Below are 17,627 nucleotides of genomic sequence, written 5' to 3'. Positions count from 1 at the left end.
CACCGATTCTGGGGCATGCTCCCAGATCTATCTTTGTGTGCAATGTGTATGATGGGGGAAGCTGTGGGTGGCAGCCGTATGTAGTAGAGATGACAACTGGGTGGTGAGTGTGTCTTGAGGTGACAGGGGATCCATCTGGAATAGCCCGTCATATACATGATGCTCATATATGTCTGCCAAGTCATGGGTGAAGTAGAAGGTTGTATGCAATGCTTGTGTGGGCTGTGTGGGTGCTGGTGTGGAGCTCGCCAGTGACAGTAAACAGGTACGTGTGATCCGCACCAATAAGACAAGGGGGGATGGTGAAAGATGTCATTGCCTGTGTAGTCTCCATGGACCCCATGATGTAGTCCACTGTTCCCCCCCCCCCCCCCCCCCCCCCCCCCGCGATCGTGGAAAGCATGTCAGTGCTCCTGAATCCTGCCACTGTCTCATCCCGTTATAAATAACAAGATGGTGTCGCGCTCCCAGCTCAAGTAAGTGATGACCATATCTGGTGTTATCCGGCCCCATGTCCTCCACCTCTAGTGTGTGCATCACCTCGGGGTGCTCGAAATCATAAATGTCGCACTGTCGGCTATGTGTCCGTGCATTGAAGTCCTCCATAAGGAGGACTTCCCCCAGGTTGGAGTAGTGTATGATCTCATCTGAAAGGGCTGCATATGGTGACTCTCCCAATGGCCCTGTGTCCTCCTCCTCGCCTCTACTCTCATCCTCTGCTGTCATGGCATATCTCAATCCTCTAGGAGAGAAGTAGCATAGAGCAATGTATTATACTCTGTCTGCTGAGAGCTGCAGTCTAATCCACATGTATCTAGCCTCCTGGTCACGTGCTACCACGTGTAGGCGCTCCTGTAGCTCTCGCTTGAAGAGTACCGCTATACCTCTAGATCCTCTCGATGTGCTCTGCCGTGTGGTCCTCCTGTATGTAAACTCCCATTGATAGCCCTCTACTTTGGGTAGCCCCCTCTCTGGGCTCTGGTGTGTCTCTGTAAGTAGTATGATGTCCCGTCCCTCCATGACCTCCTCCATCCTCCCAGGATGTGTCCAAAGTGCTCCATAGCAGTTCCAAACTGCTGTCTGTATCTTTGAATCTAGATCCTCCATAGCTCAACCCATCCTGACTGCTTGGCTTCGAGTTTTCCCTCCATGTCCTTTGTGATCTCCTTGGAGATCTCTTCTTTGATGGCCGTGAGAGTGTTGTCATTGATCTCCCCTTCTTCCTTCTCGGTGTTCTTGACGGCTACCAGTTCCACTTTCAATGCACTCACCTCCTCCTTGAGTGCTGTGTTCTCTTGTTCAAGGTCCGTGACCGTGCTTTGAGGGCCATGATGTGCCGGTGTAGTTTGTTCTCCACCTCATTGAGGTTGGAATCGGATGTCTTCTTGTTCTCCTTGATTAGTGCCTTCATTGCCGTCTCGAGGGCCTCGAGCTTCTCTTGGAGATTCGGAGCCATTCCTCGAGCTTACTCTGCAGCTCGGGACATCAATGTGTGTGAACACAGGGCTGGTCATTATTTATGAGTTTTGGTCGCCCAAAACTTAATGAAGTGTGTACACACTCACTTATAAATTAGTGCTAATTCCTAAGGCTAGGTTATGAGCAATACTTACCACCTGTCACATGCCACATAACCATGTCAGCAGACAGTTTCACAGGTACGGTGCACGGGCGAGCGTCCCCTTATCCGGAACTACACATTGGTCAAGCAAGCATGAAAACAACATGCGATTTCAAGTGCAAGCAAGCACATAAAGATGCTATTCAATACAGCGTTGGTATGGACAATCCCCGTTCATGAGACTATACCAAAATAGATGTGCTCTAGGTAAGTATACGAGGTACCAGACCCAATGGAACAGCAATCCACCTGGCACTTCCAGGCATGTACATAGAGACACAAGTCCCAATGGAAAGCCAATTCCAGAGTATCACATGAGTGACATCAATCCCCGACATATACAACTGCCATGGACACCAGTCCAATGTACATACATGATGAGAAAGCACGGGTGGAACAATTGGTTGACCAAATGGTGATATCCCCCTTGACTTCTAAACAGTTGTCCGCTATTAAAAAGCATCCAAATGTCAGAAGCAAATGCGGCAATCTCTAAAAAACTCTTCATCTATCTCTTTAGCATCAATGGGAAGATAGTTCTTAAACTTCAGAAGGTAACGCCTGACAACTTTGCCTACAGCAAACTTGCGTTCCTTGTGACATACAATCTGCTCTGGCTACAAGATCTCCTCAAGCTCATCCACTTCTGGTGGATCCTCAATGACTGTTTCACTGGGCTCCGGCCCTACATACTTGCGAAGGAGACTCACATGAAAAGCATTGTGTATGTGCCAATGACTAGGCAATGCCGATCTAAAAGCCACTTCATTGATCTTCTCGATCACTCGAAAGAGCCCATAGTACCTAGTTGCAAGCTTAGGATATGCACCCTCTTTGCCAGGCCTTGCTTTCTCAAATTTCAGCAATACCCAATCATTCTCTTTAATATCCAATTGCCTTCTATGCTTGTCGGCAGCCTTTTTATGCTTGTCTTGTGACCTTGCAATGGCTGTCCGCACCTAAGCAAAAGCAATATCCAAGTCTCTTACATACTCATCAGCTGCAAATATCTCATTCTTTGTGCAAAGGATGGGTGGCAAAACCACTTTACCATAAATAATTTCAAACGGGACCTTTCTCGTAGATGCATGCACCGTGTTGTTGTATGCAAATTCCACAAGCGGTCTCCCAAGAAGACTTGTGATCCACCACATAACATTTCAAGAGATTCAACATGGCTGAATTTGCAACCTCACTTTGTCCATCCGTTTGAGGGTGATAAGATGATGAGAAGTTCAATTTGGTGTGCATGTTATCAAATAAGGCCCGCCAAAAGAGACTTGTAGTTCTTGGACTTTAGCATTCCATGATGCTTGAATACTTGTGCAAGATATATTTTAACCATATGCTCAGCTTTGATGGTCTTTTTGACTGGCAAGAAGTGAGCTTGCTTGCTAAACTTGTCCACAATTGTCTATATTGCATCAACACCCTATTGGGTCCGTTGCAAGTCCATAATGAAATTCATTGTAATACTTTCCCATGGCTGCGTGGGAATAGGCAATGGCTGAAGCAAACGTGGTGCCTTTTGCCTATCAAATTTCACCTTTTGACAGGTGATACATGCACGTACACGTGCCTCTATGTCCTTCTGCATACCTGGCCAAAAGAAATACCTCTCAATCATGTGCATAGTAGGCATTATGCCTCTATGACCAACATATGGAGCATGGCACTCGTCCAAAACCTTTTGCCTCATGTTAGACACCACACATGGGTAATTATCTTTCATAAGATAACCCTCTTTCATCACATACGAGACATGTGCATGACCTGCTATCAAATCAGCCCAAATAGTGGCAAAATCAGTATCCGTATGATACAAATCACGTATGGCAGACAAGTCATACGGCTTTCGTGACAATGCATCTGCCACTACATTCTTCTTCCTTGGGGTGTATAAGATCTGAAAATGAAACATAGAGAGGAAATTGGCCATCCTCATATGCTTCTCCGATAATTTAGTTTGGGTAAGAAAATACCTCAAAACTCTGGTGATTTGTCTTCACAGTGAAATCAGCCCCAAGAAGGTAATGTTTCCATATGGTGAGTGCATGAATTACAGCCAAGAGCTCTTTCTCATAAATGCCAAGAGAGAGCTCTGCATCATGTAATCTTCGGCTCTTATAAGCCATGGCATGTCCCTCTTGATTTAGGACAACTCCTATGCAATTTCCAAATGCATCACATTCCACACTAAAAGGCTTTTGCAAGTCCAGAATAATCAACACTGGACCATGAGTAGTTGCATCTTTTAATTTGAGGAATGCATTCCTCTCTACATTAGTCCATTTGAATGTAGCTTTCTTCTTTGTCAAATCATGGAAAGGAGAAGCAATCCATGCAAAGTGCCGAATGAACATGTGGTAATAAGAGCATAATCCAAGAAAACTACGGATCTCATGCACCGAACTTAATTCAGGCTAATTCCAAATGGCATCAACCTTTGCAGGATCCATTTGCACTCCATCTTTGGACACTATACTCAAGATAATGCATCTCTGACAAGAAAAACTCACTCTTCTTTGCATTTATGAAGAGTTTATGCTTACGGAGTTCTTCAAAAACAATAGCTAAATGAGTTCTAGCTCTTCTTCGGTCTTCGAGAAGACTAGGATGTCATCAAAGAAGACAACTGTAAATTTCCTGTACCCATGGAATATGCGATCCATCATTCTATTGAATGTAGTCGGGGCATTTGTAAGACCAAAAGGCATAACAAGATACTCATAAAGCCCAAATGCTGACTTGAAAGAAATTTTGTGTATCCTCAGGCACTACACGCACTTGATGATACCCGCTTTTGAGATCAATTCGGCTAAAGCATGCCAATCCATCCAACTTGTCAAGGATGTCGTTTATGCGTGGAATCGGAAACTAATTCTTGATGGTGAGCTTATTCAAAGCTCTATAATTCATACACATACAAAAGGATCCATCCTTCTTTTGAACCAAGAGGACGGGCGAACAATATGGGAAAGAGCTTGGCTGAACCAAGAAGCTCATTTAGCTTCATGATCTCCTCTTTTTGGGATGCACTTACATGATAGGCTGGCCTATTAGGTGGTGAGCTACCTGGCACAAGATCAGTGCGATGATCTTCTAGTCGTATGGGTGGCAACTCTTTTAGTAACTCATCAACAAAACAATCATTGTACTCTTGCAAGAATTTCAGCCTATCATTACTAAGAGTGTTTACATGCACATTATTTTCCTCAACATGATCGTGTACAAAAATCAAGTACGCAAAAATACTCTTTAACATTACTTTCTTAATTTGTACGAGATACAAGGGGAATGTTATCACCCTCTTCACCAGCGTCAATTACATGTCACTGGCAATGGCATTTGACATACATTTTGACCACTACCATAAACATGGCATCCTTCATGGGCTACATAAGGTACTCCTACATGGCGTGAAGTCGCCGATGGTTCCTCTCCCATAGCATGGAGATTCATCCTCTTAGACGTAAGTGGGCACTGATGACGTTAGTGGGAATGTCGTAGTATCTAGTCCATACTATGCATAATGGAGTTGATAGTTATATAGTCTTGTGGGTTAACTACCATGAGTATATAGCATGCACGTTCCTAAAAGGTGAATTTGGGTATGTTTCTGGACTCATATATATATATATATATATGGGATGGTTGCCTTTTCTGCATAGGCATGCTCGGTACAAGCCAAGTATGCACGTGATGCATTCCTCGGTTGCATGTGCAACTCTGAAGCAATCATTGCCATTGCATGATCCATATAAGATTCAGCTTTCTTGGCTTCAAACGGTCATGTACCAATGGATCCTCGCGGCGATATAGCTTCGATTCTTCTTGTTGTGCATAGAGAAGAGCCTGCGTACGAGTAAGTTCAGCCCTTTAGACTATGGACTCTTCTTCTTGCATTTTCTCTTTGCCACGGAACGGCTGTCCCACATATTCATGTTCCCTAGTGTGCACCACATGAGTTTGCTTATCTTGTAAAGCATTGGAGGCATGCATTTCATTGTCCCCGCCTCTTGTGTTAGCATCTCCAACATTCACTGTATGGCTGTCCATAGCGTTCTAAGTGTAGAGATAGCTAGTGTTCACGGTGATTATCTTTCACGATAGAAGTGAAAGAGAACCGTTTGCTCTGATACCAATGTAACTTGGTTGAACACAATGCTAATCAAAACACTTACATATACCAAGATTTAATGGACAACATACTTAATACAAGAAGTAATTTGTTGAATTAACAAGAGATGCACTATGAGCCTGAACGGTTGGCCCCTCTCTCAAATAAAGTATATTGATCTTGGGAGAATCAAGTACATAGTGTCATGGGCATTTCTGACCAGATTTCCATACCAATGCATATGAATACAATATTACAAGCAATGTGGTTGTCGGTGTAGACTTGCAACTCACACTACCCTCTCAAGTGTCCATGTTTCCTACCATCTGCTCTCTATTGTTCCACCAACACATGGTAGCAACAATTTGCAAGAGAGCCATAGTGGCATTCCGTACTCGTACTCATCCAATGTGTACCTTCAGTACTTTCGGTACCACTCCATAGATACCGTACCTCGTACGGATAAGATCTTCATACTAAATATGAGGTTCAATGTACAATACTTATTTGGCCCGTTTTTAAATTATTTTGCTCATTGGTCATTGCTCAGTAGTTAATAGATTAGTTTTCATTTCAATATTACCATTGTCTTTCATGCTATTTTTGTATGGATGCTAGATATTTCTTATTTTACACACACACGCGCGCGCGCGCGCACACACACACACACATATATAGTAAAAAAACGTGAACGTACTTAAAGTACTTGTCTTGATGCATACTTTACGTACTCGTACCGTACACGTACCATACCTCACGGTACCTAAAGTACTCACCCACTATGAAGAGAGCACGTAGGACAAACACTACACGGGGTATGTGATCTTGGAGTCCGGTTCCTCCCTCCTGCTACTTGCTTTCGTAATTAAGCATAAAAGCTTACCAATTGCAAATAGAGTCGATGATAGCGGAAGTTTTCGCGATGGAAGTGCTTGGAGTGATGAAATCTTCGATTTGTCACAATCCTTTGCGACAAAAGTCTTCAAGAGGATGAAGGGAACCCTGGGAAAGCTTCCCCTACGGTTCAACTTGAGAAAGGAAGGCTGAAATTAGGGTTTTCAGTAAAAAGACTAGAAATTATAGAAAAATAAGAGTTATTTGGTGAATTTCAAGCATTGGGAGTGTGCAGGAGAGTGTACAACACTTGGAAACACTCTTGGAATCTTGGAAAACACCCTAGCAAGCTTGGATATGGAGTTGAGAAGGAGAAAGTGCAGAAAATACAGCCAAAGAGGCCTCATGAAGGAGGCGCCTACTTCTAGAGAGAGAGGAAAGAGTGAGGTGATGAGTTGTCCACTCTAGGTGTCAGGTAAGTGCTTTGTGGTGCAAGCTAGAACGGACATATGGTTGGTTTCTCCCTTTGTACAAAGGGGATAAAGTCTGAGCCGTGGGCATTGGGTTTTATCCACCTCCACCTCGGGACATCAGTGTGTGTGAATGAAGGGCTGGTCATAATTTCTAAGTTAGTTTTGGTCGCCTAAAACTTAATGAAGTGTGTATACACACACTTATAAATAAGTGCTAATTCCTAAGACTAGGTTTATGACCAATACTTACCACCTGCCACATGCCACATAACCATGTCAGCAGACAATTTCATACACGCACGGTTCACGGGCGGGCGTCCCCTTACTCGAAACTACACATTGGTCAAGCAAGCATGAAAACAACATTCAATTTCAATTGTAAGCAAGCACATAAAGATGCTATGCAATGCAGCATTGGTAAATCCCCGTTCATGAGACTATACCAAAATAGACATGCTCCAGGCAAGTACACGAGGTACTAGATCCAATGGAACACCAATCCACCAGGCATTTCTGTTCATGTACACAGAGACACAAGCATGGTTGTTTCTCGTATTGGTACGAACCTATTCGTACCATACGGTTCGTACGGTACGGTTCCATATGATCTCGTATGGTATGAGTTCCCTCCCCCCCCTCCCCCACCTTGAGAAAAAAATTCCAAATGCTAAAAAAAAAAAATAATCCTGCTCAACAAAGATCCCAAATGCCCGCGATACTTCGCAACTTTTGTGTCCACTCAGTATTCCATATGGGGTTGCTGAGAGACCTAAAAAATTTGCAAAGGTAGATTGGTAATGTACACTTGATTGGTAGGATCTTGCTACATCACTTGGAGATCCCTGGTATAGGTAGGCTAGACAATCAGATCCTCAAGTTATGTACGAGGGAGAAGATTTGGACAGGGCCATTTTGATTTACAAAAGAGTCCCTAAATGTTAGCACATTCATCCCCAGTTTTTGCCCATATTTGGTGTCCCTTTTGGTCCCTTTTTCATGGCCCTTGATTGTGGGCTGGCCACCCCTTTTTTATATATTTTTCTAGTATTTTTCCTAGCGTGGACGTATTTTCCCCAGTCGGCCAGCTACATCATGTCCAGTTGGCCAGTTTATCTTGTCCAGTCGGCCAGCCCCTCTTACGTATAAATAGGTGGGCTAGCCTCTCACTTTTTCATCTTGCCTAGTCTTTCTTTTGCTCCCTCAATTACGAGACACTTTCTGTCTCTTGCTTGGGAATGTATCACTTCAGTATATTCAGCATAGTTGCTCCATATCTCTCTCTCTCTTGCACTCTCTGCTCAGCGCACTCTAGTGCTTATTTGCTTCCACTCTGTGCACTCATTCATGGTATCATCGCTCTCGGTTCAGCGATTCCCTCTGCTGCCCAGATTGTGCCCTATCTACAGCCCCTTCACCTCTACGTTTTTCTCAGATTTGCAGCCCTCTGGATGCTGCGTTTTCTGGACAGTTGCTGCTGATTGCTCTCCCTTCACTTTGGCTTCATCGCTTACAGCCTGAAGGTATTTTCTCATCAGCGTTTTCTTCCTTCTTGGAGTTTGGAACTAGGCGGCCTATTTTTTCAGGACTGCAGCCCCTCTTTGGCTGCATTTTCCTCTCCAGTGGACATTCCCTTTTGCAGAGGGGGTATGTCTAGTCGACACAGAGAGTGTTACAAATTGTTTCTTCTAGAAGATTGTGTAGGAAACCTAATGGTTAACCGACATAGTTCAGGGTTGTTGCACTCTCCAAGGGAAGAGTGCTGACCAGATTCCTTGAATAATTTCTGTCTAGTCGATTTGACTATGATCTTCTCACATGAGTCACATGTGGGCATAAATATACAAGTTATGGGTAGTTTTGGACAAGTTTGGGCAGCTGAAGCATGTGTATACCAACTTGGGCAAGGGGGCAAGGGTTGGGCATCTTTCTAATACGAACGATTATGAATCTCACGACATAATCTTTGGGCTTGCAAAAAGCTGGCCCACTGGAGCAGTTATGAGAGCATAAAAAGCAGGGCCAGGGTTAGATCTCAGCATTCAATCAGAGATCTGCCGTGCCAAATCCTCGTGCAGCAGAGCGAAGTCTCGATTAGCGATTGGCAGCCATAGCACATCAGGTTTCAGCTCTGTACAGCTTTGAAGCAGCAGAGTAAAGTCAGTCTATGCATTAGTGGTTAACACTCAGCATTCATGATTGGAGTCGTAACCAATCATTGTGAATATTCACTCATTCAGTTAATATATGCAGTAGATTAGGTGAATCTCTTCCATTCTCTTCGTGCATGTTCAGTTTGTGCTAGCGTTGATAGTAGCATATAATCAGTCCACTTCCACGTAGCATGTAACGTATCTAAAGACTTGGAATCAATGTAAAAGAATTAACCAAATGAGTGTACGAGGGCACGGTGTGTGTTTTTTTCAGGGTTGTTTTTTTTTTTGGAAGGGAGGGAGGGTGGGGGGTGCGCTAGTTTGTCCTGACTACTATGTATAGCTTATCTTTTGCACCATTTACATCATTTGTATTGCCTTGATTTATGGTACAATCATTTAATTTGCTGTTAGTTTATGTTATGTATATTGTGGTTTAAGATTTTGCGAAAATGTTTAGATGTTTGAGTAAACATTTTGAATTTGTCGAGGCGAAGTAGTTGTTGAAGGCAAATGCACACTTGTGGTGCTACTATGTGTGAATAGGATCCAACCAAGGGCACTTTTTCCCATGTGGTTTTTGCCCTTGGATATCCAGTGTGAAAGGACACTCTATCTATTGCTTTGTACTTTCATATTATTATGGATGTGATATACGTGGAAGGTTGACTATTCCATCTCCACTAATTTTCACTCTCAACATCTTGTGTGTACTGTGTCCATCTCCATCTCCGTCTCTATTTGACTCTGTGAGCTGAAACCCTAACTCTCTGTGTGTGTGTAGCTTTCCAACATTTGGTATCAGAGCTCTCTGCTCTTACCTCCTTTGCTTGCTGTTGCCTACACGGACCTTGTCGGCCTCATGTGCGCCGTCCTGCTAAGTTCCCCGCCTAGAACGTGGCCGCTTCTATTCCCTGCCCACCCTCCTCTTGGTGCCCTCTTCTCCATTGCCATCCACAAACGGCACTATTGCCCGAAGCTCCACCGCGGCCCAGCCCGGCCGGCGGCTCCTCCCCTGTTGGGCGGAGCTTGTGATAGAGCCGCTCAGCCCACTCCAACGGTTTTTTTCCTGGCAGTTTTTTCATGGACTTTTTTTCAGCATCTTGCTTGGCAGTCCTATCTACCTCTGTGTTGAGGTCTCCAATAGGACATGTATGTGAGGGGTGTATCTTGGGAAAGATGCACCACAAACCAGCTGTTAGAGTTGAAAATAGATTAAAGCTCATACATATTGATGTATGTGGTTCGATGCGGACACCATCCATGGGGGGGCATCTTTACTTTGTCACCTTCATTGATGACTACTCATGGTTTGCTTGGGTATATCCTTTGAAAGAAAAAGCAGATGTGTTTACATGCTTTCAACATTTTGTGGCAATGGTTGAAAATATGTATGGATGTATGGTACAAACACTCCACTCAGATAGAGGGGAAGAATACGTGTCTAATGCATTCAAGGATTATTTGCTTGAGAAGGCATCAAACATCAATGCACAACAGAACAGTGTAGTTGAGAGAAAGGACATGTCTCTCATGAAGATGGCGAGATGTATGGTGAAAGCACAGAATTTGCCTCAATACTTTTTGGATGGAAGCCATCATGTGTGCAATCCATGTGTTGAACAGATGCCCAACAAAAGCTTTGAAGTGATGTGCTACCTTGCACAAGTTCACACTTACACTACAGGGGGGATTTGAAGGCAAATGCACACTTATGGTAGTGCTACGTGTGAACAGGACCTAACCAAGGGAACTTTTTCCCATGTGGTTTTTTCCCTTGGATATCCAGTGTGAAAGGACACTCTTATCTATTGCTCTGTACTTTCATATTATTATGGATGTGACATACGTGAAAGGTTGGCTCTACCACCTCCATTGATTCTCACTCTCAACATCTCTGTGTACTATGTCCGTCTCCATCTCCATCTCCATGTTTGTGTGGCTTCTTTGTGTGACTCTGTTTGCTGAAACCCTAACTGTGTGTGTGTGAGTGTAGCTTTCGAACAGTTGTATGTGCTGCCTACCACCTTTGTGCAGACTTAAATTTGTGTACGTTTCTAGGAGATGTATCATGGCAAACTTAGTGTCCTAAAGTTCATATTTCTCCCTGATAGGAAGGTGGAGGCCACTGATGGCCATGTGTGATGATCTCAGAAAGAAGCTCCCACTACCACATATTTGTGTCAGGATGTTGTAAGTGGGCATCCTTAGCAGAGGGAGACAACTGCAGAGGACTTAAAAGGAGTATTATTGAAATGTAGTGATGCCAACATTACAACGTATCTTGTCACCTATAGTGTTGTGACCCTTGCAAAACCAGCTCAGTGAATCATCTATTCTCTCTTTTTTGTTAACTTTCCAAATGTTTTTCCATGAGCAATTCTGCAATAAAGGCTTGGCTAGCTGATGCCACTCTCCTCCCTTGAACACACTTGTCTTATTCGTCGTATAGTCATTGCCTTTGGCTTGTTCGATCCCACCTTTTCCCATCTTAAAAGGCATGCTAATTCAAATGCTTAATGGTTGGCGATTATATAAGCTTTAGTTCTTTTAGATGGAAAAGGACTTGTTTTCTCCCTTTTCGGCTGGATTTGATGCATGCTTTAGTGTCCTGTACCTGCTATAAATTTACCAGCTCAAAGATTTTTTTTTTTTTGTAGCTAGAAAAGAAAACAAATGTCTTGTAGCTGAAAGGACACTTCAAATTAAAAGATTGTGGTCTCTTAACTAATGGCAAAGATCGCTTGCACTTCTACTTTGCAGATTTTTGACGACATGGACTTGGAATTCGCTGCCATGCGCTTACTACCAAAAGGCGGACATGGGGGTCACAATGGGTAACATTTCAATCATTTAAATTATATCTTAAGTGTGTTTGTCAATAAGCAAATTCTCATTAAATCTACTGGGTGGTAGGACATTCTCTATCAAATCCATAAGAAAAAGGAGGAGCAACAAAGGCAGGACAAGGAAAAATGCAGGGCACGCCTCGAGGCGATTGCCCTGACAGCAAAAGAACCAAAGAGGCCACGGCCCCTCAAATCTCTGTAAACAAAGCTGACCTTCATGGTGTGGCCGAAATGGAAATAATAGTGAAATCTGCTCTTCTGGAGTTGGTGTTTTCTCAAAAAGACCACGTAATTGTGCGGCCAGCCTTGGTTGACATAGGGGCTAGTCACAATTTTTTCTTGGGAGACATGGACCTTATTAGGCCACCCACCCCTAATCCCTTCAACAGCTACTCTAACTGAGGCACTAAGCCTGTGTATTGCAAGTTTCATGTGACACTAGCAAGCATAATGGAAGAGAGGATCATCCTCGGGAGGGGATGGATTGTAGCCACTGATTGCACAATCAGTTGGCGAAAGCAAACTGCTACACTCGAGCTTCCTCTTGGGATGGTTACCATACCTTTGGTGGACAAGGAGACCCTGAACCTTTCAACGTCTTAATACTCATCTTCCAAATAGACACCATCACCTTAATCCCTAAAACCGGACTCTCCTCTCCTCTCACCACCCCTGAAACCAATATGGTGATCCAAAACCTTGCCAATAGAGACGAAGACCACCTCCCAAACATCAACCTCAACAACCCCTTAGGGAGGCCCCCAAGCAAGTGTGCATACGCAAGAGCACCCTGGCCAGCCAAGGAGTCTATGATGCCCAAGCAAAAACTTGGCAGTCAGCCTTCAATCAGAAGGCTATCCGCGAGTCGAAGCATGCCCAGTGGAAGCCCCAAGCAACAAAGCTTTACTTACAACCCGAGCCCTGCTCGTATCTCTACCAAGCTGTTAGTAGCTCAAGGCTACTATGAAGGGAACCCTTTTGCTTAGGTTCGGAAAACCAAGCCATCAGCCCCACAACCGCCTAAGCTGAAGAAAGTTAAGTGGTGGCCCCAGACCTCAGTTTCATCCCAATAGCCAACACCTTACTAGATTCCGACAAACTTGCTAGAAGCTCAAGGCTTCTACGAACGGAACCCCTACGTTTAGGTCGTGAGGTCAAAGCAATCCTCACCGCAAGTCTCGACCACCAAGTCAAAACCTATATCCTAAAGATGGAGTGGAGACCTAAAGCCATGTCTTTGATGCCACCCCCCAAGTTTAATTAGGAATTGAGAGCAGTTGCTTCAAGAGCCAATATCCTCGAAGAAGTCAGAAGATCCTTCGAGCACCGTGCTTCAAGAGGTAATACGAAGTCCATGTGGTGGCATTATCCATTTCCATTCCTATCAAAGTAGAGTTACCCTTGGTACCAAAACCCCAAGAGAGCCGCGCACCAACTCCTTCGGCACCGCCTAGTAACCTCAAGGCTCAAAGGAATCACCAAGGTCCCACTACACCCACCATAGTCTCTCTGTGCTCTCGCCATGAATGGTGAGCTTCAAGGGTTGCATGGTGAGGTTAAGGAGTGATAGCGGAGAACCACTTGGTCATCCACAACAAAAGCTTGGATGCCATCGCCACTGACTTTGCTAGTGCACTTGATTAAGCCTTGGCCTTCTAGCTAGAGAGTTGGTATTGTGACATGGTGCACAGGAGTGGAAAATATCCATGGTGAGTAGAGAGAGAGAGAGAGAGAGAACAAAGATCTAGAGAGAGTGATTTATACGACTCAATGATTGATAGATTGGTGTGTTCTAAAGCTTCACCAAGTACAATGCTTTTGTAGCCTTAGAAGCTCATCTGAGTGACATCACTGCTTATGCAAACAGGTATAATATCTAGTTATTTTTTCTGACCACTCTAAGAGTGGGCTCACACACATAAATATAAGTGGGTGTTTATCCTTTGTAAGAGGATGTTTACACATATACGCTAACAAACACATAGGCAAGACCTTGATCCCAACAACCCCCCCCCCCCCCCCCCCCCCCCCCCCTCAAGGGATTGCCTCATACTTTGTCAAGGATAAATCTAGGCTCATGGTTTCTCATGCCCGTTTTCTTGGTCAAGGATGAATCACGTTGCAAAACCCCCTTTATGAGGAGTAGCCGTTGTGGTGAGTACCCGGGCACCCGACAATTCCTAGTTTAGACACTGGATGGTGGCCAAGTGTGGCCAAATGGTTAGGAGATGGCTTATGTAGACTTGGCACTCTTCCAAGTTGGATGTATGCTTATGTGGGCTATGTAACGACATTAGTGAGTGCTGGACATCACTGCTTACTACATGTGCGCATACAATATCTAGAGCTCTAGTACTATAGAGAGCATTTTTAAGAGGGATCAGGCATAGAGCGGTAGGCCATCCTTGAATAACCCCTGAGCATGACTGGGTTCTCTTGTGGGAAGTAGCAAACTGCAATGTGTATCAATTGATCGGCTGGCAAGCTAAGACAAACCCGCAAGAATCTGGCTGCTGCATCCCTCCTGACCACTGAGAGGATGCTGTATCATTAAGGTTTGAATAAGACTGCTACTTCATGAAATCCTCAACCTTGCTTCTGGGTTTAGGTCTGGTAAGCCTCTCCTTAAAAGTGTATGTTTTTGTGCGCATGTCGTTTGCATAAATTTTTCATAGTTTCTTTGATGGTTCATAACTTACTCCAAAATGGCTGGCAAATGCCATTCTAGATTTGAAGCTAATATAATCTTAGTTCACAGTTTTAATAGAGACGGGTGATAAGGTTTATGTGTGTTGTAGGTAGATTTGCTGATAATGTTTTTTTCAAGTAAGCTTGCATCAAACATGTGTTGAGCTGTTCTCATTCAGTACTCTCCCTGCATCAAGAATCTTGATTCAGGATGAGAAGTGTGATTCAGCATCTCAAAGGGAGTCGTGATTTTCCACGAATCAAACTTGGTGACTTCTTTACACTCCTTTTTGATCTTACCCTTCATTAGCAACAGTCAAGTTGATAGAGTTAACGCTCAAAGAAGTTTTTCCTCAAGGTATTGGAAGACCACCAGGATCAATGGATCCAGGTGCCTTCGTTCTTCGGAAGTTTACCAAAGCTGAGAGGGAACAGGTGCTCCTGAGCCTTTGCTCTCTTTCCTATTAGCAAAAGGAGCTTCAAGATTGCTCAGTTTCAAAAGTTGCTTCATGTGTTTAAATCTTTATAAACTACCTGTCTGAGTTACAAGCTGCATGCAGATGGATGTAACAATAGCTCGAGGTATGGATGCAATTAGGCAAGTGATGATGAAGGGTTTAGAGAAGGCTGCAAGCACATGCAATGAACCTGGGAAAGCCCAATCAAAAACAAACAGAAAAGAAGCAAATCCATCAACATGATCCTCCTCTCTTTTCTTTTTGGGCACTTATTCACTTCTTGATTAAATCCCTTATAAATAAGGTAGAATATTCACATAGGCCATGATAAGGATTATCTACATGCCTTTGCAAGGATCTAGAAATTGAGCACCAGGATGTGGATGAGCATGCACACTCTCAATTTGAAGAATTTGTTTTGATAACATATCAATTCATCCGTTTTGACCTTTGAGATTATGTTGTTGGAAGAAAATGTGACTTGCCGGCTGCTCAAGTTGGTTGTTTGTTTGTCTGTTTCTCTCCCTTGAGGAGATCCTTCAATAGTAGTACTTTCTGCTTTGCTGCTATTTTGCCGTGGCCAAGGCCGCGCGCAAAGGGGTGTGCACCAACGGTGATTCAATCTCATGAGACAAAAAATGAGTTTAAGTACGCAGTTGCCAACTTATTCCATATATTAACATGGTATACACTCTGTAAGACTATATATATGTATATGTGTGTGTACATACATACATACATACATATATATATGTGTGTGTGTGTGTGTGTGTGTGTGTGTGTGTGTGTGTGTGTTAACCATTGCATATATTAACATGGTTTTACTCGCCCAACCTAATGTAAGGTGCTTTGTCATCTTACTCGTTTGAACGTGCACTTATTTTTTGCTGCCTACTTTGTGTCTAATGTCAAATAGGGAAAATCTAAGGACTTTGTATACATCCTTGCTTAATACTAGTAAATAGAGACTAGACCATTTTTAAGTTTGGTTGGCATCTGAAAGCTTGTCTGGTATGGGTTGAGTTTGTGGATCTCCCTCTTGGCTTTAAAATGTGTGTTGTAGGTAGATCGGTCTTAAGAACAAGAGGCTTTGGATAAGCAAGTTAGGCAATCCTTTGTTTATTCCTTCTGAATCTTCACTTGGGAGAGCATCCACCTATAAAATGCTCTCCCCCTATAAAATATGTATTTTACTACCAATGAAATCCGTAAATCCATGATGATAGAGTTAGGATAATTAGGACTCATGTAGATCATTGTGAGCTTAAAGCATACAAATCCATCAAAAAATATTTATTTATTTATATAGAGGCCATTCGCTAGAGACATGAGTTCACATCAAGGATAAACAATGCCAGATTACATTGGTAGAACCAAGTATCTCCATATAAGATACAACACTTGAAAGACTAGATGATTTATCGCTAACTTGATAGAATTATGATCGGTCTTGAGAACAAGAGGCTTCACGACCATATCTACAAGTATAGGCACTACATCTTGGATGAGTGCTGGTGGGAGGCAAGACCTAGTAGACAATTTACAAGACAAAGATGTAGAAGAGAAAGAGGAGGAAGAGGCAGAGGGTGAGGGTGAAAGGAGACAAAGAGAGAGAGTAAGAGAGGAGAGAGAAAGCTTCGGCCGTCATCAGATAGAGTAAGCAGAGACAACCAGAAATCTGGCAACAAAACAAAAAAGTTGTTAAGAAGAAAATCCAAGCCGCACCAAAAGCTCAGCAACGGATCACAAACGTTGGCAAGAATGAAGAACGCAAACCCGACAACCAAACCAAAGAAGCGGGCAAGAAGAAGGCAATGGTGCAACGATAAAACATAAGCATTTGGCTCTGAATAAGCAATCGGCAAAGCAGCCAATGCCGGAAAAACCCCACGAACCAACCGGTAGTTGCGATAACAATAACCCGGGAAGAAGTCGGAAAAAGAGAAGATGACGAAGCGAGAGCAGAATGTTGTTTTCGTTAATTCCCTCTCCGACTCATGGGGCACCACATGATCGTGAATGCGAATACACCCGCAATCCGATACCACTGGCAAGCCCATCGGAAACCTCGCCTCAAAGACAAGCACTGCCCTCAACTCTCCTTCTACTGCTTCCCCACATTGAGTGGGTGGAGCGCTCCCCCCAAGAGGGTAGGGCTAGTATAACTAGGTTTGCTAGCAAGTACATCACTCGGATAGTCCAAGTGCTAAACAACCCCCAAGTCTAAAAGAAAATCCTACTAAGCTTCCACTTATGAACAAACCCTTACAAGCTTTGCACTTAAACCTCTTCACACATTCCTTTGCCACTGGCACTTGTGTACACAGATTTGGACAGTCCATCTAACTGTGACTCTCATCCTGCACTAATCCACACATCCATGCCTTTCATTGGTCGCACCCAATGTTCTCAACCAAACCTTGTCTAGGCACTC

General features: G+C 43.6%; 1 protein-coding gene across 2 annotated transcripts in view; it reads left to right on the top strand.

Annotated features, from left to right (window-relative positions):
* LOC147633047 (peptidyl-tRNA hydrolase, mitochondrial-like) overlaps positions 1 to 15,754 on the top strand; it is a 76,161-nt gene extending 60,407 nt beyond the window's left edge. Inside the window, exons 5-8 of one of the 2 annotated variants that reach the window (XM_086806045.1) lie at positions 11,962 to 12,035; positions 14,946 to 15,004; positions 15,082 to 15,170; positions 15,296 to 15,754. In XM_086806045.1, the coding sequence (XP_086662171.1) occupies positions 11,962 to 12,035; positions 14,946 to 15,004; positions 15,082 to 15,170; positions 15,296 to 15,436 (363 nt within the window). In that variant the 3' untranslated portion in view covers positions 15,437 to 15,754. The remainder of the gene's footprint in view (positions 1 to 11,961; positions 12,036 to 14,945; positions 15,005 to 15,081; positions 15,171 to 15,295) is intronic. The other variant, XM_086806046.1, reaches the window with a different exon arrangement.
* Positions 15,755 to 17,627: the final 1,873 nt, after the last annotated feature.

Source organism: Cibotium barometz, chromosome 12, assembly GCF_041138505.1.
Source record: "Cibotium barometz isolate CiBa-2024 chromosome 12, ASM4113850v1, whole genome shotgun sequence".
NCBI lineage: Eukaryota > Viridiplantae > Streptophyta > Polypodiopsida > Cyatheales > Cibotiaceae > Cibotium > Cibotium barometz.
The sequence above is the reverse complement of the archived record's forward strand: the minus strand, read 5'-3'. Positions and strand labels throughout refer to the sequence as shown.